This window comes from Coffea arabica, chromosome 6c (assembly GCF_036785885.1).
Source record: "Coffea arabica cultivar ET-39 chromosome 6c, Coffea Arabica ET-39 HiFi, whole genome shotgun sequence".
Classification (NCBI taxonomy): domain Eukaryota; kingdom Viridiplantae; phylum Streptophyta; class Magnoliopsida; order Gentianales; family Rubiaceae; genus Coffea; species Coffea arabica.
The window spans coordinates 23096260-23118282 of NC_092320.1; the positions used below are offsets into that span (position 1 = coordinate 23096260).

General features: G+C 36.2%; 1 protein-coding gene across 5 annotated transcripts; it reads left to right on the plus strand.

Annotated features, from left to right (window-relative positions):
• The first annotated feature begins 7806 nt into the window (after positions 1-7806).
• Positions 7807-21241, plus strand: LOC113694219 (calmodulin-interacting protein 111-like). 5 transcript variants are annotated; one of them, XM_027213088.2, is made up of 11 exons: positions 7807-8213; positions 9701-9856; positions 11142-12025; positions 13390-13594; positions 15685-15892; positions 16883-17331; positions 17673-18099; positions 18269-18349; positions 18458-18648; positions 18787-18972; positions 20640-21241. In XM_027213088.2, the coding sequence occupies exons 1-10, from the start codon at positions 7908-7910 to the stop codon at positions 18925-18927; spliced, it is 3048 nt and encodes a 1015-aa protein (XP_027068889.2). In that variant the 5' UTR covers positions 7807-7907; the 3' UTR covers positions 18928-18972; positions 20640-21241. The 5 variants fall into 5 exon arrangements, with proteins under 5 accessions (XP_027068889.2, XP_027068890.2, XP_071909420.1 ...); XM_027213089.2 differs by having other exon boundaries at positions 18787-18947; XM_072053319.1 differs by having other exon boundaries at positions 7808-8213; positions 9701-9851; positions 11707-12025.
• Positions 21242-22023: the final 782 nt, after the last annotated feature.

The following is a 22023-nucleotide window of genomic DNA, read 5'->3' on the forward strand; positions in this document are numbered from 1 at the left end:
AGGAAAGGAGGGAGGAAGCGAGAGCAAAGACAAGTTGGGAGATAAGGAAGCACTCAGTCTGGAAAAACTTGTGGAACCTAAATGTGAAGGTGAAACTGAAGCACTTCATGTGGAAACGTTTGCAAAATTGTCTGCCAGTAAAAGAGGTTATCTATAAGAGAACGGATAAAGGTGATCAAATGTGTCAATGTTGTGAGGAGGCAACGGAGACAATAGAACACTTGTTATTCCATTGTCCAGTGGCAGATATAATATAGAGAATGTCACCTGTCGGATGGGAAAGGGTTACAAAACTAAGAGATGATACATAGATATGGTGGGAAACAGTAGTCCAAGCAGAGAACCAAGCTCAAGGAAGAGATCGAATTCACTTCACAATTAACTTTTTGTGGCAGCTATGGAAGGCAAGAAACAACCAAATATTTGAGCACAAAGTGACAAAAGGGAGAGGTATTGTGCAAACGGTACAACAAGAATGGTTGGAGTTTGAAATGGCTAATGAAACTGAAGAGGATAAGGTCAAAACATCAACAATACAGCAACAACAACAGCAGTGATGGGAACCACCAAAGCTAGGGATGGTTAACATCAACACAGATGCAGCCATTTCAAATCAATTGGTAAGAGCAGGAATGTGAATTATAGCAAGGAACTGGACTAGAAAACTAGCGAAAGCAACGGCTATAATGGAAAGTAAGAATGGAAAAGCTATCAAGGAAGAAGCTCTGGCAGTAAGAGCTGCACTTATGATAGCCAAAGATGCAGGATGTGTTGTAAAAAATAAAAAATAGATATTTCAAAAGATTTTTATTATGTTTGTTACTGTTCGGATAAGAGTTTTATCTGATAAAGTTTCATCAGAAATGTTTGTTCCTATTTTGAGGGAGAAATTTTCAAAGATAAGATTTTGATAAATGACTAAAAGCCAAATTTAAGAAGTCAGATTGTGAGACGTCTTGATAAGTTCGGCCAAATGGCCTTCCTGATGGTCTGACCTTTTCCAACTATTCACAATAGAGGATAGACCTCTGACTACTTCAAATGATAAGTCTGGCACGAGATGCATGCCCATTCTCACGGGAAATCAGCTTTCAAAATTCTATCCTCTTCCGTATTCTGTATCATGAAGCCTATAAATAGAACCATTTGTCAGGTTCATTTTCACCTAATGAACGAAGTCTACACTTCGTAAACTCTCTTCTCCTTCTCATCTATTTGCTCTTCTTAACTTTCTTATTTTACTTGCTGGTTTTGGAACAAAATTTTGCTGGTTCTACGTCCCTCTCACAAAATCAAGGAAGACTTGTTTAATCTTGAAAAAACGTTTCAATACTCTGAAATAGTTTCTTAGGACAGTGCTTTCAAGTACGACTCAAGTGTTCAAGTATTAGCATTGTTCGGGCCATTTATACTACAGTCTAAGAAACTAAGGCAGCCGACAATATTAACACCCCACAACCATCCTCCGCAGTAGTCGCAGTCACACTACTTTTTGCGAAACCATTTCCTGACGTCTCTAGAATTGAGGTTTTTGTTGACGAAAACTTCAAAAGGTGGCAAGAACGTGTTTACTCTCTACTCGATATTCATGGAATGGCCTATGCACTGACAGAATCTTAACCTGCTGCAACCGTAGATGTCAAGATACAAGAGTTGTGGCAATATGCCAATAAGGTATGTCGACATACAATTTTACAAACACTTTCTAATGAGTTATTTGACGTATTCTATAGCTAAAAAGAAGCCAAGCAAATTTGGGAAGCGTTGGTAACGAAGTTTACCGCTGAAGACGCAACCAAACAAAAATTTGTTGTGGGAAAGTACAATCAATGACAGATGACCGACGACAAAAGAAATGAAAACTCAGGTCACAGAATACCAAATGTTACTCGAGGAGCTGAAAAATGAAGAGATCAAGCTGTCCCGAGAAATTTGCTGCAGGCATGCTAATTAAAAAGTTACCTGAGTCATGGGCCGACTACAAAAATAACCTAAAGCACAAGGAGGAAAATTACACGATTGATGAACTCGTGAAACACACCTTGATTGAAGATTCATGTAGGAAGGAGTTGAGAGCTGCCAAAGCAAAGGAGATGGCGTTTAAAGCTAATCTGGTACAAAGCAACAGCAAAAGGTACGCCAATAAGTCCCAAAGTAACAAGTCTTGGAATCCCAACTACAAACCAAAGAATCCCAATTTTAAGAAAAAGAAAAGCAATTGCTACAGTTGTTGAAAAACCAGGTCACCATGCTGCTCAGTGCAAATATAATAAAGGTGACAAAGCAACTGGTAATCCTCCTAAGGCTAATTTAGTCGAAGGAGATGAAATAATTGCTGCAATTATCTCACAAATAAACATTGCAGCCAATGTGAAAGAGTGGGTGGTAGACTCTGGAGCTACTCGGCACATATGTACAAATCAAGAAGCGTTTTCCTCCTATACTCCAATAGAGAATGATGAAGAGGTAGTCTATCTTGGAGACTCACGAACTGCTAAAGTTCTTGGTAAGGGCAAAGTGTTCTTGAAACTCACTTCAGGAAAAACTTTGGCCCTTAATGATGTGCTGCATGTTCCAAATATTCGGGCAAATCTTGTTTCTGTGGCTTTTCTTGAAAAAGTTGGGGTGAAAGTGTCATTTGAATATGATAAGATTGTAATAATAAAAAATAATGTGTTTGTAGGGAAAACCTATTGTAACCAGGGACTTTTTGTACTTAATATTTCCAATGTGATGAATGAGAATGCTTCTTCTTCTGCTTATACTGTTGATTCAATTTCTTTATGGCATGCAAGATTAGAACATGTTAATATGAGTTAGATAACGAAAATGCAATCTTGTGATCGAATCTCTGGTATTAATGAAAAAATGGACAATTGTGAAATATGTACAGAAACTAAAATGACAAAGAAGACTTGTATAACTGTTTAAAGAGAAACTGAACTATTAAATTTAATCCACACAGATTTAGGTGATTTAAAACAAACTATGACTAGAGGAGGAAAAATTTATTATGTTACTTTTATAGATGACTACTCTAGATATACCAAACTTTATTTACTTAGAAATAAAGATGAAACTTATAATGCCTTTTTATCTTATAAGTCTGAGGTAGAAAATTAACTTAATAAGAAGATATAAGAATTAGGTCTGATAGAGGAGGCGAATATTTAGCCTTGGATAAATTTATGAACATGAAGGCATAATACACGAAATAACACCTCCTTATTCACTCGAATCTAATGGAGTAGCTGAAAGGAAAAATAGAACACTAAAAGAAATGATGAATTCTGTGTTAGTTAGTTCTCATGCTCCTGATAATTTATGGGGAGAAGTTATCTTATCTGCATGTCACTTACAAAATGGGGTACCTCATAAGAAAACTGGCAAAACCCCTTATGAGTTATGAAAAAATTATAAACCTAATTTGAAATATTTGAAAGTATGGGGGTGTCTTGATAAAGTATTGTTGCCTGAACTTAAGAAAAGAAAATTAGGCTCTAAAACTTCTGATTATATGTTTATTGAATGTGCTGAACATAGTACTGCATATAGATTTCTTGTTTTAAGAAGTGATATGCTTGATTGTAATACAATTATTGAGACAAAAAATGCTGAATTTTTTGAACATATTTTTCCACTGTCAAGTAAAATTTCTCATGCACCTGTTGAAATAAATAGAAAAATAATTCCGAATGAGAAATTAAGAAGGAGTAAAAGGCCAAGAAAAGAATTTTCTTATGGAAATAATTTTCAAACTTTTCTTGTTGATAATGATCCTTTAACATACTCCAATGCTATTTCTTCCCCTGATTGTAAATATTGGAAAGAATCAATTAAATCTGAAATCGGTTCTATCTTGACAAATAAAACTTGGATTTTGATAGACTTACCTCCTGGTGCAAAATCTATTAGTTGTAAATGGATTTTTAAAAGAAAATATAACTCTGATGGCGCACAAAACTCGTTTAGTAGCAAAAGGATTTTCTCAAAAATAAAATTTGACTATTTTGATACATTTGCACCAGTAACAAGAATTGCGTCTATTCGAGTTTTATTTGCTTTAGTTTCTATCCATAAACTTGTTATTCATCAAATGATTATCAAAACAGCCTTTTTAAATGGTGATCTAGAAGAAGAAATTTATATGTGTCAACCTGAGGGATGTATTGTATCTGGACAAGAAAATAAAGTTTGTAAACTAATTAAATCTCTTAATGGCCTAAAACAAACTCCTAAACAGTGGCATAAGAAATTTGATCAAGTGTTGATAAAAAAATGGATTCTTGTCAGTAGAAGTGGATAAATGTGTATATGTCAAAATTATAAATGATCAATATATGATAATCAGTTTGTATGTGAATGACATGCTTATATTTGATACTAGTCTAGATATTGTAAATAGTACTAAATATTTTTTGTCTTCTAATTTTGATATGAAAGATATGGGTGAAGCCAAAATGATATTGGATGTTAAAATCATAAGGAGAGGTGATGATATAATGTTGTCACAAGAACATTATACAGAGAGACTTCTTAGAAAGTTTGAAAATTATGATATGACACCTGTGAGTACCCCTTATGATGCTAACACTCAGTTAAAGAAAAACAATGGTAACCCAATTGTTCAATCTAAATATGCTCAGATTATTGGGAGTCTAATGCATCTAATGAATTTCACTAGACCGGATATAGCTTATACTGTATGTAGACTGAGTAGATATACTCATAATCTCAATTGTGAACATTGGTTTACATTAGTTTGACTAATGAAATATTTGAGAGGTACCATGAATTTTGGTATCTTGTATAGTGGATTTCCCACTGTGTTAGAGAGTTACAGTGATACTAATTGGATTTTTTATTCAAATGATACAAAATCCACTAGTGGTTATATGTTCACCTTTGGTGGTAGTGCAGTAGCATGGAAGTCAGCCAGACAGACAATCATTGCTTGGTCAACTATAGAATCGGAGTTCATAACTTTGGAGTTGACTGGTTTTGAGGCAGATTGGTTAAGAAATTTCTTAGCCAATATTCCTCCTATTAAGGATCTGTTGTCTCCTGTGCCTATACACTGTGACTGTCAAGCGGCTATTGCTATTGCAAAAAATAAATCTTATAATTGTAAAAGTCAACACATGAGATTGAGACATGATGTTGTAAAGCAGCTGTTTAGAGATGGAATTATTTCTATTGATTTTGTGAAGTCAAAGTTGAATTTGGCCGATCCTCTGACTAAACCTATAAGAAGAAAATTAATTCTTCAAACTATCGGGGAGATGGGACTTAGGCAAACGGTTGTCAATAGAGATGGTAACCCAACCTATGTGATTGGTGATCTCATGAAATAGGTTCATATGGATAATAACAAGTTGATATTGACTATAAAGAGCTTGAAATTTAAGTCCCTTCAAAAACAAGTGCTTTGACTGCCCGTAACTGTGAGGCTGAGTTTAATACTCTTAATGAATTTATATCCCTTTAGGGAAGTGTATTTAGGGTAGTATACACTTGATAAATTCATCTATATGTGAGTGGAGTAGGGTCGCTCCCATAAGATTTTTTGGCCGAATCTTTAGAGCTCTCATGAATAACCAGGCAGGTGCACGGCCAAAATGCGCAAAACTGTATTGAACAACAAAATTATGGGTTATAATGTGATTGATAAGATCTCTGTCATACAACAAGAATTATTGGTTCATAGAAATTTACTTTTTCACCAATAATTCTGTAAGACATATTTTATCAATTTAAGTTTGGTTCATAGTCTAAAAAAACACCAAACTGAATACATTGAGCTCAGACAAATCCAGCAGATGTTCATAGTCTTTTGTCCAAAATCTTTTGAAATAGGTGGGAGATTGTTGTAAAAAATAAAAAATAGATATTCCAAAAGATTTTTATTATGTTTGTTACTGTTCGAATAAGAGTTTTATTTGATAAAGTTTCATAAAAAATGTTTGATCCTATTTTGAGGGAGAAATTTTCAAAAATAAGATTTTGATAAAGGACTAAAAGCCAAATTCAAGAAGTCAAATTGTGAGACGTCTTGATAAGTTCGGTCAAATGGCCTTCCTGATGGTCTGACCTTTTCCAACTGTTCACAATAGAGGATAGACCTCTGACTACTTCAAATGATAAGTCTGGCACGGGATGCTTGCCCATTCTCACGGGAAATCAGCTTTCAAAATTCTATCCTCTTCCGTATTCTGTATCATGAAACCTATAAATAGAACCATTTGTCAGGTTCATTTTCACCTGATGAACGAAGTCTGCACTTCGTAAACTCTCTCCTCCTTCTCCTCTATTTGCTCTTCTTAACTTTCTTATTTTACCTGCTAGTTTTGGAACTAAATTTTGCTGGTTCTACATCCCTCTCACAAAGTAGAGGAAGACTTATTTAATCTTGGGGAAACATTTCAATGCTCTGAAATAGTTTTTTAGGACAGTGCTTTCAAGCACGACTCAAGTGTTCAAGTGTTAGCATTGTTCGGGCCATTTATACTATAGGATGAACAAAGATAGAAGTCCAATCAAACTGCAAATTTGTGGTGGAACAAATCAATGCAAACAATGTTCAAGACATTAGCATTGCAATAGTCCTAGAGGATATTGAGGAGATGAAAGAATACTTCGAACAGTGTAACTTTTCTTTTGTGTATAAAGCAGCGAATGCGTGCAGCCATACACTAGTTCAACATATAATTAAGCTACTACATGACATAGAATGGGACAATGAGTTCCTAGTATGGCTAATAGATATAGCAAGGAAACATATGAGGGCAGTTGCCCCTTTTAGTAACTAACTCTTGTATTATCAAGTGTTAATATATAAAAGTACAGTTTCCGTTTGTTGGAAAAAAATTTAGATGTTGGAATGGAATATACTAAGTACAAATTTGACTTAATTGCCTTGGATTAGTTTATTATGAAAATTATATTCAAATATTAATTGAGCTTACAAATAACCTGGGGGAGGGATGAATTGGGTGGTATGGGGGGAGAGAGTGTAAGCAGGAGATTTACAAGGATAAATTTTGGGAGGAAAGGGTTTTTTCACTTAAATAAACCATACCAAATATTTGAATGAAATAGACAAGTTGGAAAGGTCTTTTCTTTTCTTACCATTCCTATGTACCACATGCCAAATGAGCGGTTTAGTGACTATATGGCTTGTTTCTATTCACAAAAATCGTTTTTAAGGATGCTATAGGCTTGTTCTCATTTGATTTTTTAACATGATTATAAGTTAAGCTTTTGGACAATCAATTTTTTTGATGATTTGGTTTGCTTTTTTACTTCAATTATAGATTTTATAATAGCTAAAAAAGTTAAATCTATAATCTACTAAAGAGTAGCATTTGTTCTAAACTAACATTCTATAATCAAATTTTGCAAATTCTAAAACAAACGAGAACAAAGTTGATAAGGACTAATCAATTAAAGCCACTCATTAAGATTGTATGTTTTTAACGTTTTTGGGTATCAAAAAATCTTAAATGTATATATAAAAGCAAACGAGAACGCACTACAAAATTAGAATATATAATTAGCTAAAATAATCAACCACGAACGAGCTGATTATTCTTTGTAATCATTTTTATTAATCAACTTGTGCTAAATCTGTAAACCCGTGTTCTTGTCTAATTTCACGTGAACCATCTCAACATCAGCTAAAATTAATCATCATGTCATGTCATGCAGGTGAAATGCTAGGGATAAAAAAAGCAAAGATTCATTTTTGTATGGGTCAGGTTGCCATTTTCCCAAAATACTATTCCCACCGAAATTCAACATATTACGAGGCCTTCCTCTAAAGTGTAAAACCCTCACCAAAACCACAGGGTTTTAGGATCCTTCTCCTTCTCCTCCTTTGCTTTTCTTCTGAGCCGCACAGAAGAGAAATGCCCCCGAAAAGCAAAAAACATTCTTCAAAGGCAGCCTTTTCCCCCTCTCCTATATCAGCCTCCAAAAACCCAGATGATGCAGAAATCAGCAATCAAGAAGAAGAGCTCTTATGGGGTCTGGAAGAAGCTTCCAGAAAATTCCCATCTCTTATCTCTGAAACCGCTTTTATTGGTAAAGTGTTTAACAATGATGCTGTTCATGCTTCAATTGGAACGGAAGCATTTGATATCAAAGGGTGTAAAATCTGGATGTCGGAATCCGCTATGATTGCTTCTTCTATTCTTCCTGGATCCCTTGTCTCGGTAACTATTCTCTTTTCATTTATCTTTATTAATTTGGTTCTTTGTCGAAGTTGAGTTTTTCTGGTTTACTCTGATTTCGATCTGAAATAGGGCTGCAATTGACTTAGTTTGAGTTGAATTTTGGCCTAATCAAGCTAAGGTCGACTTAAATTCATTAAGCTTGAGCTTGAACCCAATGGAACCTTGGAGCCGAGTATCTTTGTACTCAAAGTTGGCTCGGATACTTAATCGAGTAGTCGAGCTAGCTCAATACCCATTCGGGTCGAGTTGAGCTGTTGAGCCAGCTAAATTCATTTGGATCCCAGTCTGAAATATTGAGCTTCTAATTTACTGCTTTTGATGGGGTTCTGTAATATGGATTTGTTTCATTCTGTGCCTTCAAATTTGGAGTTGGCCTTTATCTTTTAACCCAACCTCCTAAACAGAGTTCAGTTTGAACTTTTCTTTCTTTCTCTCTTTTTTTGGCTGTTGTTTATTGTGTTTGTTGAAATGGTGTGCATTTGATTAAACTTCACCATGTCATTTCTGCCAGTAAATGATTAATTACCAAAATTATGTAATTAACGGTATTTATTTTGTATAAAGTTTTGGTCTTTTTTCTTTCTGTTGTTTTTTTTGAAACATTTATTTTTCGAGATTTGGAGAAGGCATTAACTGTGATTTGGTCTTTAATGTATAAAAAAGTGGGATGATAAGCTGTGAGATTTGTTTTCTCTTGTGAGGCATGGATATTTTGGACGACATTACGACAGGGAGGTGGTCTTTGTGAATGTGTTGAATTCTTACAAAGCTTTCAACTTGAAAGAACTATGGCGGTGGAGTTTGAATTCTTACACTGGGGGGGCATTTGGTTTGGTAGGAAAAGTTCCCTTTAGGTGCACCAACTGCTATATTAGATTATCAACAATTAGACAGCAAGAGATGGAGGGGCATGATATTATGAAAAAGGAAAAAGTTAAAAAGAAGAAAGACAATTGGATGCTCATTCCAGTACAACGATCAGAAGAAGGGTCAAATGGCCTAAGCAAAAAACCTTTTGAGGGATTAATTGCCATTCAATTCTGATTCTTCCAATGAAATAAACAGGCCCTTTCAGGTCCTTTCTTTACCTCCTTTTTACTTCCTTTTTCGTTCAGGCACTACAGTTCGGCTTTCCCATTTAGAAATTTGGGGTCTTATTCAGTTCTAAAGAGAGTCTCTATGTTAGTCCACAAATATCTCATTTATTTTACCAAGTGCATTTCCATACGATTGAGATTGCTGCATCATCTTAAAGTGTAATCAACCGTTTAAGAATGTGACATTTGGCATATTGTAGCTATTCAAACACATTTGAGTAATATATATACTTAGGCATACAGAATGCTGCAACATTTTTTTTTTTGTTTTCTATGAGTACTTTGTGACTTTGCATAATTTTTTTTCTTCAAATTGTTGCTTTTGGGCAATCTTTTCATGGTAATCAGCATATAACACTGCATTAACAGGTCTCTCTTGCTTCTTCAAGGAAACTTTCGAGTGGCCATCCTTTGTGCTCTTTAGCAGATGAATGTGCAACGCATTTCGGGTTTGAATTTACTGAGAAATTGGCTAATGATGTAGGCTGCTACTTCATTCTTGCAACTGTTTTTCCTTCCAGTAAGGTTTGCAGAAGAATTACATATATGTCTTTTCCAATTTATTGTTTCTATTACCTGTCGATTCTGCAAATTACTGTTCTTTTCTTTTCGATAAAAAGTGTCTGCATGTGGGGCTTGTGTCTTTGGTATCCCTGGCATGGAATTTTCCCTGAAAATGTCCGGCTGGGTGAAAGGAAAAAAGTTTTTATGAACAATCTAAATCTTTGTTATCAAATAACCATTTAGATCTTATGGTGCACTATGAGTTGTTTGCGTGGTGCCCAATCTGAATTATATTTTTGAACTATTATATGGATATCAGAATGGCAAAAGACTTGTATTAGCTTACAAATTTTTTGTCTTTGCAAATGCAAAACTTAAAAACTTTGGAAACCACAGGATTCGCTTCACTTATGAGCTGATTCTTTAATAGATTGGATTTCCTCACAAAGGTATGAACAGTTCTGTAAAAGAGCCTCGGAGAACTAAGCTAATTTGTTTATTAGTAAGAGGTGCATCAAATTAGTTTCTCAAATTCCCCTAGTCAAGTGTTTGCTTAAACAATCTTTTTCTTCAACTTTAACTTTGGGAGACTGAAGAGTAGGTTAGAGGGAAGAAATTTAAAAACAGCACAACATGAAGTAATCTTGTCATCTATGCATATATAAGAGAGAAGGAAAGAGGAATTATGAAGTTGGGATAATCTAAAAAATTCTAGTTACCGATATTGTGAAATCACCAGTCTTAAGCCTGGATGATAACAGATCTTGGATCACAGTAAATTGCGAACAGGTCAGGGACTCATCAAACAATATCAGGACCTTCAGAGCTAGCCTATGGGGCTTCCAAAAACATCTGTTTAAAGAAGTTAAATCTGACTTTGCTAATCTGGGCTTCAACTGAATCTAACCTGGTGGCTATAATCCATGCACTTTGCAAATTGGGAGAAATTTATGTTCAAATTGCAAGTAATCTGGTTATCTGACTTTTGGCCACCCTTCCTGTTTAAGTTACTGATGTTAAATCCAACTGAATCCCAGGCACCATAATTTTTTACATGGCATATTCATTACTATGGTGAACCATGACTTTCAGAATGCATTATCATGAGTTTATCATTAATTTCATCATCTTCATCGCTGATGTACGTGTTGCTTTATCTCGATTCCTTTCACCTTTCAATCGTTTTTGCTCGTACTCTTCACTTTATTGATTACATTTGGATGTCAACATTTAAGGAAAAATGTCATGCAATGTGATCTGTGCAAAACTTAAGTTTACAAACGACTTTCTGCCATTTTATCTGCAGCTTGTGAAGGATGCAGTGCGCTTGTCTCCAAACCTTTTCCTTACCATGGGTTGCCCTGCCTCAGGCCGGGCTTTGTATGTTAATTCCATTCAGGATCGACCGGTAATGGGCGTTGGTGAATTTGGCAAATCACACAGAATTAATGATTTTGGTCTTTCATTGAACAACTGCAAGGAATTAGATTTATCTTTTGTGTCGTCACAAACTAAATTTGTGGCAAGTAGTATGTCCTCCAATAATGGTCATTTGACTGAAAGAACAAATATTCAAGATGTAAATAGTAAGATTGCATCCCCAAAGACCCCATATTTTTCTCAATCAAAACTGAAGTCTCCAATTAGTGGACGCTTCAGTATGCCAAACTTTGAAGACTCAAGATCAGATTCATCCCGCTTACAAGAGATGTCAGAGGATATATTTGATGTGAAGGATATTTTAGAGGATGATGATGTCAGAAAACTTTTGCAGACGTGCTGTACTTCATGGTTATTTTCTCGATTTTTGCTGTGTGGAAACCTTTTGGCCATTCCAATACTCTCAGGGCTTTGCATTTTCCATGTTATAGGAGTCAGTAGTTTGTCTACAGAAAGTAAGAGATTGACTGAGAACAGCTGTTGCAACTTGACATCTCAAATGGTTGACCAAGTGGATCATATTGTAGATGCCTATTTTGTTGATCGTGGAACCAAAGTTAGTATACATTTACCAAGGCATTCTGCACCGGAAACTCCATTAAAAAGATCTTCAATGTGGTTGGAACCTGTACGTCAGAGTTTCATTGCTAAGGAGGGAGATGACTTGCCAAATTTGGGAGGTCTTACCGTGGAGTTTGGAGTTCTGAAAGAGATAATTGTTACATCAGCAGTCAGGTGTAATTTATCCAGGTGTTTTTCGCAACATTTATGTGCATATGTACTCTTAAGAACATAACCATGTGGTGACTTTTTTCTGTTATTTGTTTTTTGTATGGGAGGATTAAACAGAAAAAAACAAAATAAAGTATCTTATCTGATTTTTAGGTTTTGTCTTACTTGCCTTTGTGGACTGACATTTCCCAGGTTGTTTTTAAACCAAGAATATGTAGATTATTATGAGCTGTGTATGACTTGCATCCACTAGGTTGCTTTTAAGCTGGGTGTAGATGATTACAAGTACAATCATTTTTTAGGCTGCCATTTTTCCTATTGTCAGCATATGTATGAAAGGTTTTCAGTACTTCTGATAAAACTAGAGAAATAAACTTTTTGTTCAAAAACTATTTCAGTTATTGCGGTGTGAGTCTTAATCGTCTCTTCTTTCAGTCGCTTACTTATTCATTTTAGTCATGTATAGTGGGTTGAAAACTATCATTGGCCATTTCTTGGCTTCTTGCTTTCTGGGCTGGGTGACCCCTCTTCTAGTTGATTGCATTATATCGATTTTGTTTATCCAGGAAAAAATGAGAAAAGACGAGTGGGAATTGCAGGGTTTGCTGCTCCCTTGGTTATTTTCTCAGGTTTTCCCCTTTTTTGGCCAATCTGGTTGTAAGATGGCAAAATGACATTGTGGTGTAGCATGTGATCATCCAGTTTTCGGATCGCATGCATTTCTTTTCTAAGATGTAATTTGCTAGCTCCCATCTCAATCATGAGATTGCTATTTTGGATTGACATTCAATTTTAGGGTGAGAGATTCACGCTATGGTTCTTCTTTAAGGAGGGCAATTGGAATATGGCTTTTCTTTTATTCTTTTTCTTTTGGGGGTAGTTTTCCATAATGGGATGAGGATGTGTGTTGCCATCTCTAAGTGCAAAAGGCATCTAGATTTTGAACATTTTGGTATTATGTTTTTGCGGGTATTAGGGAAGAAGTAACAAATCTACATTTCATTTTGACTTTTTTTTCCCTTACTTCTTGTGTTCTTCAATTCATGCTCCAGTGATAATTATTTAGAGTTTGTAACTTTAAGTAGCTTAACTACCATTGCGTGGGTGGAGGAATTATATTTAATCCTAAGGGAATTAGTTAAATACGAAGGAAAGAATGCCAACTCTCCATGTGGTGAGTTTACATGATTCAGTGTGTCAGTGGCTGTCTGAGGAAGCGGCAAACCAGTTTTCATTGAGTTTAAGATGTTGAGAAAATCTGAGATTGATTAATAATAGCCTTTCACCTTGTTGTATAAGCTTGGCTGTCGGGCACTTCGATATTAAATATGTATGTTCAATACTATTTTTGAACGTTGTGCTGATTCCTTAAATTTTTTAAGTTTGGGATTGCGACCTACAAAAGGCGTGATTCTTCATGGCCCACCTGGAACAGGAAAGACTTCTCTGGTTAGGTTGTGCGCTCATGAGGCTGGTGTAAACTTATTTTCTGTCAATGGACCTGAAATCATAAGTCAGTATTATGGAGAGAGTGAAAGAGCATTGCATGAGGTCTTTGATTCGGCTAGCAAAGCTGTACCAGCTGTGGTTAGATTTCTTCTCTCTTTTTCTGCCAACTTTTATTGGTTCTTTCAGTACTAAGTGGTGAAAGCTTTGAACCTAACGACATCCTTTTAATTGCTGTTTAATTCTCCATTGGTGTTTGTTCGGCAATGTTCATCTTTCTGTTTGTTTTACTCTAAGATTCTGCCTTTAGTTCTGTGCTTGGTGTTGTTAGGTTGCCTATGTTGACCTTTTTTGCTTTCTTTTTTATTTTTTCTCTTAATAGATTCTGCCTCTGAGTAGAAGTAGACAAACAAAAGTAAGACAGAACTTTTCCTATGCTGATTACTTTCGTATTTCCTGCTATATGGAATCTTTCGTGCTGGTAGTATAACATGTTTTGTATGCACTATATGGGGATTAGTAAACCAGCTTGCTGAGATGATGTTTTGGCTTTAAAGATGACCTGGAAAATTAATCTAACTTAAGCCAATTGAATCCTTTTCTTTTATTTTCTGTTTTTTTTGTCATCCCTTTTGGTGAACTTTTGCTTTGATAAAGTGTTCAGTGTTTCAGAAGAGAGCAATATTACTGCTGGAATTTGGTGGACTCATGCTTTGTTATTCATGCATGTTGGGTAATCTGGTTTCTTGGATTCGCAAGTTAAATTTCTTGTCTTGTGCACTAGATTTTTGTGTTTGTTTGGTGGCTTGTTGTAAAGTGTGTCACCAATTTCCCTTGATAGCTGACCTCGAGTATTGTATTTAGCTGATCATATGTGGAAGGTGTAAGGAGAGGAAGGCCTCCTTCCGGGGAGGCTTGAGCCATCAGTGAGATACCTTGTGGGACATAAAAGAGAGGACGAGTACTTAATTCTACATGAGAAATTTCTGATCTTTAAGAATGTCATAAGTGTAGTTTTCTCTGATAGGTTACATTGCTCACTTAACATAGTTGCAATACTTTTAGGGTATAATCTACTCTAAAGCTTTGTTGATGTTTCAGATTAGTATTAAATTCTGATAGTTTCAGAATGAAAAGAACTCAAACTACCATTTTTTCATTACATATTCGTCATCCGACTAGGATATTAAGCTGCCTCAAGTAACTATTCTGATTATTGATTAGACAAAACTGAATTAAGAAACCTTGTGAATTTGGGGTTTCATACCTTAAATTGCTAAGTTGAAGGTTTATTCCTTCTGATCAGCCTGGATAAAAACACGCACAATTGTTAAGTTTCTTTTCTTGTCTTCATTGAGATAGTTCAGAACTACAAGCTTTCACCTGGGAAGATGTGTTTTTTGCCTTTGATTGGAGCGAAGCCTTTGGAAGTTGTTCTTCCAACATCCATAGCATGTCAATATACCCTAGGGGAAATTGTAATGAAACTTGTGGCAACTTTGTTCTTCTTTTTGCTCTTTCCTTTTCATCTTGATCTGTCACTTTAATTGGAAAAAACTTCTTATCAAAGGCCTTAAAGGAATTAAACCACTGCTGTGGCAACATTTAGGCCATGGTATTGCCCAAAAGCATTTTGACAAATCCTGATTGACCACCATATTGCTCAAAAGCTTCTTCTTATTTTTTCATTTTTAAACATCCAGATGTATAATTATCGTATATTTGATAGTTACCCCTATTGTCGTGCATGTAGCATAGCAAATTAGATGGGCATAATATTTACTGTATTTGATTGAAAATTGTGAAGCTCACTGACTAATAATATGTATGCCAACCCGTTTGACTAAGATCAGATGAATCCTGATGGCTGTGTCATCTTTTCATTCTGAAATTCAAGATTTTAGCTTTGACAACCAATGGAGCAGGTCTGAGCATGCCTGTTATCTGTCTGAACTTAATGATGGATGGAAATCATATAGCATGCTGATTAGTGTAAACCTATTTTTATGCATTAGAGTGTGCAATTGATGTAAACATTTTAAGTCATATATGCCTCGCAATCATCAAAGGTGTTCATACTGTATTTTCAGACAATTTAACAGTTCTTTACCTCTTCTTCCTTTGGTTAGTTGCTCCCTCTTAAGCTGTGATTTAGATAAAATTATAAATTTGGGTTACTTTCAAAAATTTTATATGGTTCGCCAGAAAATTACATTCATTTGTGAATGCAGGTTTTCATTGATGAGTTGGATGCTATTGCACCTGCACGTAAAGATGGTGGTGAAGAGCTATCTCAAAGAATGGTAGCGACATTGTTAAATTTGATGGATGGGATTGGCAGGAGTGATGGGCTTGTTGTCATAGCTGCAACTAATCGGCCTGACACTGTTGATCCTGCACTTAGACGGCCTGGAAGATTTGACAGAGAATTAGAAATTGGTAATTTGAAATGTTCAGTTTTGCCTTTCTTTTACTTCAGCCTTCTCTTTACCAGCTAATTCTTCATTGTATTCTCCTGTTACTGTTGTTTAATGACCAGATTTTTGGTTGCAATAAGGTCCCCATTTTGCAGTTTAATGTTTTACTTAACCTGAACATTTATAGGAGACCGTTAATTGAAATTTGTCATCTGTCATTACTGCCTCAGTCTTACAAGTCCCTGGTGGGCCTTTTTGCTTTAATTTGACTAAGTGGTTCTTGTCTATTCCACAATCATCATATGAGGTCTCATACTACAATACAAGCATAGCTAACTGTAGTTGGTAATCTAAAGTTAGTACAGCTAGTAAATTGTTATCCTAAATTAATATTTTAGAATGTATTTCTGGATATCTGTGCCCCAAAAATATGTTTAGGATACTTCAGGTGAAATTAGAAACTGTTTCCAACGTGACCTATCTTCCCCAGATAAAATTAGAAACTGTTTCTACCTTGACCTATCTTCTCCTTCAGAAGTGAATCTTTCTTCATTCTTTCTATTACCCTCCCTTTGAGTCAATCATCAGTTGCATGCAGGAACGAAAGTAGGTTGGCTTTTAAGGCCTCTATTATTTATGTTAATTTTGGGTGCCTTTGCGGCTTAGGTTTTTTTTTTTTTGGGGGGGGGGGGGGGCGGGGTGGGTTGGGTTGTTGGGGAGTGTGGCCTTAGGGAGTGCCAGTTATGTCATAAATACAAACAAGCAGTGGTTTCTTATCTTCATTTGAACGGGGATTTTAATTGGAAAGTGTTCACCAGTGCTGTGTTTAGAAAAAAAAGATGCTGCATATATTTTCATGGAAGTTATTCTTTGTCCAATTTCAAAATGTTCTTTTGAATTCTAGATGTGTTCTTTTGATTCTAGTAAGTAGTTTTTAACTAATTGTCTCCACATTTTGGACTTGACCAGATACAGAATGTCTTTTTGTTTCACCAAAAAAATTTCTGTGCAGGTGTTCCATCTCCCAAACAGCGCCGTGAGATACTGCTTGTACTTCTCAGAAAAATAGAGAACTCTCTTTCAGAATCAGATGTTCAGCATCTTGCCACAGCTACACATGGTTTCGTTGGTGCCGATCTAGCTGCACTATGTAATGAAGCAGCTTTGGTTTGTCTTAGACGCTATGTTGATTTGAGTGTCTCAGATGTTGGTTCAGAGTGTGATCCATCAATTGATGTAAATGATGGTTGTTCTCATGCTGATATGACAAACTGTTGTGACCTTCCGGTAAATAATTTGGAGGATTTGTCATCATCTATTTCAAATTTGCATATTTCGTCTGAAGCTACAGATTATATCGAAGTAGGTGGGACTTGTGCATCTGGAACTCCTGTTTTAAGGGTGACTTCTGAAGATTTTGAAAAGGCTAGGATGAAAGTTAGGCCAAGTGCCATGAGAGAGGTATGTCTACCATTTTCAGCCTGTCTCATAAATCAGAGCCGATTAACCTTTTATGTCATATGGCAAACTCTATCCTGATTCCAATCATATCAGATCCGCAGTTTCTTGTATCATTTAAGAGATTCATTTGCTTAATATATCTTTCTAGTTATTTCATACTATTCAAATTCCTCAAATTGGCATTGCAAACTGGACATGCAAGCTTCTCTTTTGTGTGCTGATCATCATGCTTCTGAATTTTTGCTCATTAATCTTAATAATGGTGGACCAACAATGTTGACTTTCAATCGTCATATCTTGCCTTCTTTGCCTTTTGTTGACATGTTAAAACTTGCAATCAGGTAGTACTCGAGATACCAAAGGTTAGCTGGGAAGATGTTGGTGGCCAGAGAGAGGTTAAGATGCAGCTGATGGAAGCTGTTGAATGGCCTCAAAGGCATCATGATGCTTTCAAGCGCATTGGAACTCGGCCCCCTACTGGAGTTTTGATGTTTGGTCCTCCAGGATGCAGCAAAACTCTCTTGGCACGTGCAGTAGCTTCAGAAGCTGGATTGAATTTCCTTGCTGTAAAAGGTCCAGAACTTTTTAGCAAATGGGTTGGTGAATCAGAGAAGGCTGTAAGGTCTCTATTTGCAAAGGCGAGGGCAAATGCTCCTTCAATCATATTCTTTGATGAAATAGATGGCCTAGCCGTGATCCGTGGGAAAGAAAGTGATGGAGTTTCAGTTTCTGACCGTGTTATGAGTCAACTACTTGTTGAATTGGATGGTATTTAAAAAATCTCACCCCTACACATTTATCTTTTCCTTGCTGACTTCTTTGATAAAATATAGTATTTGAGACTTGCAACCCTCAGTTGTTGGTTCAAAAAAATTTGTATTACGTATACATGCAATTTCTTCTTAAAACTTACCTGCTTGAATTGTTTCATAACTAGGTTTACATGAGAGAGTTAATGTCACCGTCATTGCTGCGACCAATCGACCAGATAAGATTGACTCTGCTCTTCTGAGACCAGGTGTGTACTAATCTTTTTTCCTTCTTTTAGTTTGTTTGCCTAGAGTTGTAATGCTGCTGCTTCTCACATAGCAAGGAAAAACTTAAAACTTGTTTGAAATTCTATAAGGACGCTTTGATCGGCTGCTATATGTGGGGCCTCCAGGCAAGAAAGATCGTGAGGAAATATTCCATGTTCATCTCCGTAAAATGCCATGCAGTTCTGATGTGTCCATTAAAGAGCTTGCGCTTCTTACAGAAGGTTACACTGGTGCAGACATATCCCTTATTTGCCGTGAAGCAGCTATTGCTGCTATTGAGGTACATCAGTATTTGATGGAGAAGGGACCATTCCTGTTCTGGAATGGCTTTCTCTGATGGAAAAAAGGAATAAAGCATATTTTTCCAACTTTTCACCCTTTTTTTTTTATCATTTGACAGTATTTCTTGTGATATCAGGAGGACTTTAATGCATCAGAGGTAACTATGAAGCATTTGAAGGCTGGAATTATGCAAGTACCACCGTCTGACATTCTATCCTATGAAGATCTCTCAAATAAGTTTCAGAGGCTTGTGAACTCAAGTGCTGAAGATGTCTAGGAAAGCAAATTGTCATCAAAGTAAATGAAATCAAATTTCTTTCCGGTAGTTATCAGCCCTATCCTATGAATGCCTTTTAAAAACTTCTTGTGCTTTTTGATGGGTAATGTATGTAAATAAAAATATGGTCTGCTTTTGCAAATATCATTTTTTATTAATAACTGCCTCATAGGTTTGTTAGGTTGGAATATAACCTGTGTAATCAATTCATTTTTTTGACGGGGTTCATTAAAATTTAAGATTGAGATGACTTCTAAATTCCACAACCACAATCTGCTGTTAGTAGTACCTCATGTCTGTCAAGCAAGGCTTTATCATTGAGAATGAGAAGGTAACTGAAGGCCATTCTAATTCCCTTGAGAATCTAAATCTTGCTTTTGCCATATTCACTTGTACTTGAGAGTTAAACCCATTTGGTAATAAGAAGCTCCAGGTGCCTTAAAAGGTGCATTGCAGGAATACTGTCAGGATAGTCAAATTGACTAGTTAAGTACTAAAGAACATAATTCATGAGGGCAAGATTGTGCAGATATTAATTGGTAAGGAGTTTACTTTTTTCCCTCCCTTGTGCTTGAAGTTAAAAAGTGCTTAGACTGTTCCACAAAGCAAATTCATTTTCATTTAGATATTTTATGCCCATGGTGAAGGTGCCATAAGATGCTTAGGATATCTACTGTTAGTTTTATTGACCCAGAAAGCAAATTCATTTTCATTTAGACTTTTGAGAGCCCATGGTGAAGGTGCCATAAGATGCTTAGGATATCTACTGTTAGTTTTATTGACAAGTTTAGGATCTCTTGGGCAGTTTGGTGTTGTATTCTGCTTGCCATTTCTTTAGACCTTATGGATCACTGGTAGCAAGTTACTTACTGCAGCTTGATTGAAAATTTAGTGCTGAATTACTACACTAGTAATAGTTGGAACATACCTTGAGCTTATGCTAGGCTGGATATCGATTATCAGCTCTTTGAACTCCCAAGATATGGATTGAACTGCATACTTCTTAAAACTTACAGACCTGAGTATTGATTTGGAGTTTTTATGAGGTTTGTAATTCAAATCTAGCAGAAGGACTGTATCATTGCTTGCCCCTGTGAGCTTGATATCATAATATGTGTATGTTTCTATACTCATCTAATCATGATTTATGGCAGTATATCTTTCTACACAGCATGTATCTACACTAAGTGGATAGTTGTCCATGTAGGCTTTCAAATTTCTTCCATTTCTGTTTTGGAGGGTTGAAATGAACAGAATGCCGTAGAATTGAGAGGTTGTATAGTAGATGCATTGAAGTTTGTTGAAGCTGTTTTGCTTTCTTGGATGGTTAAAATGTACAGAATGTCCATTTCTGCTTTTAAACTTGGTTCTTATTTGGCTTCTTTTGTTTCTCCTCTCCAATTTGTATTTTCTTATTGTTGATTCGCAATGCTGTTTGGTTAGCCAGCAGAGTACCGGCTGGTGGTTGCCAGTGTCGGTCATAGTTTTCAAATTTGCCTGTTTTTAATTGAAAGTGCTTTCTTTTTTACTGAACTATGGTGTTAATATTGTGTATAGCTCTTTCAAAGTCTTCTTGTCAAAGCAGGCTCATCTTTTTGAGTGATAAGCCATCGAGACATCACTATGTGTACTTGGACAGGACCAGTGAAGATCTATTTAATGTTTCCTTTCTGATTCAGCATCCCTCTTACATCTAGTTCTTGGTCATGCAGATGCAGATAGAATCAAGTTCTCTTTTGAAGGTTCAAGTGTTGATCCTGGTCTGCAACACAAGGCATGCTGCATTTCGAGGATGAACCTCTTGGCTTGGAACTTTTCGCCAACTCATTGCATGCCAAAAAAGAAGGTTGCAGCTTTTCCAGTGATGAAAGGTGTACACCTTGAGCCTCGTGGGTCGTGTGGATGAACCATTTTGCAAGACAATCAAGAACATATTGGGTTTTATTGACATCTCAAATAATTAAAGAAACATATTCGAAGAAATTCTGACCCCCAGTTGGAATGGTTTGTGGGTTCCGAACAGCTATAGCAGCCGAACCTAATAAGATAGCAATTACAGCCTAGTACTTGGCCGTGGGCTTGGAAACCCCCTATTTGCCAATAGAAATGTTGGCCTACTTCCACACCGGATATACTCGCAACATTCTTGGATTCATATGTCATCATACTAAAACAAGAAGATGCTGACCAGTGATGTGAGAACTTTTGGTCCCTAGAGTTTTAATAGTTTGTACTGTTGTATAGTATGTATTGGAGTAATTTAGGTTTGGATATCAATGTGCAGTGATATGTAATGCCTCATACGTTCCCTTTCCGTTTGTCCTGTCCTGTTCAATCCGTCACCATGCAGACTAGGCCTGTCAACGGGTCGGGTCTAGACCCGGATCCGGACCGGATCCGTGAAATTATTGCGGGTATGGGTAGGGATTTAATTCCGTTTTCCGGATCCGGATCCGGATCCGTTTTGTCAAACAAAAAAACGGGTCGGATACGGAATATAGTATTCCGGCCCGTATTAGACCCGGATCCGGATATAAATGAATTAATAATTTTAAATATATATATTTATCAATATAATTTGATTAGAGTGATGTATTTTAATAAAGTTAATTTGATTTCTTTTCTTATTTGGTTTTTTCTTTGCATTAGTTAAAAATTAGTTTACAAATATATTTTTTTTCATTTTTATTAGAAATTATAAATTTTGCTAAATTTGTTCGGGTAGACCCGGATCCGGATCCGGGACCCGCCGGACCCGGATCCGGAACATAGAATAAAAGACCCGTCGGGTAAACGGGTCGGGTCCGGGTCCGGCATAGTAATTCGGGTCCGGGTCCGGAATAATGAATTCCGGCCCGGACCCGGCCCGTTGACAGCCCTAATGCAGACTCCATCAGATATACATATTGAATGTCTTTGTGATGGATCAAGAATGGATAGGTTTTTTTCTTTTCTTTTCTTTGTTTGGTTTTTTCTCATTTTTACTAAACCTCATGCAGGTGGATTATATCATCACTGGCAAGATCAAGAATAGATAGTCTACTCGATAGAAATAGGAGATACCCCTTATTCTCGTCCAGTCAGGGTTCGTTTGGA

Bases quoted from the DNA above. Each gene is read 5' to 3' on its own strand.
- LOC113694219 (XM_027213088.2), top strand. From the start codon at position 7,908: ATGCCCCCGAAAAGCAAAAAACATTCTTCAAAGGCAGCCTTTTCCCCC. The intron at 8,214-9,700 runs GTAACTATTCTC...CTGCATTAACAG, and splicing joins TTCCTGGATCCCTTGTCTCG to GTCTCTCTTGCTTCTTCAAG. The intron at 18,100-18,268 runs GTATTTAAAAAA...TTTCATAACTAG, and splicing joins ACTACTTGTTGAATTGGATG to GTTTACATGAGAGAGTTAAT.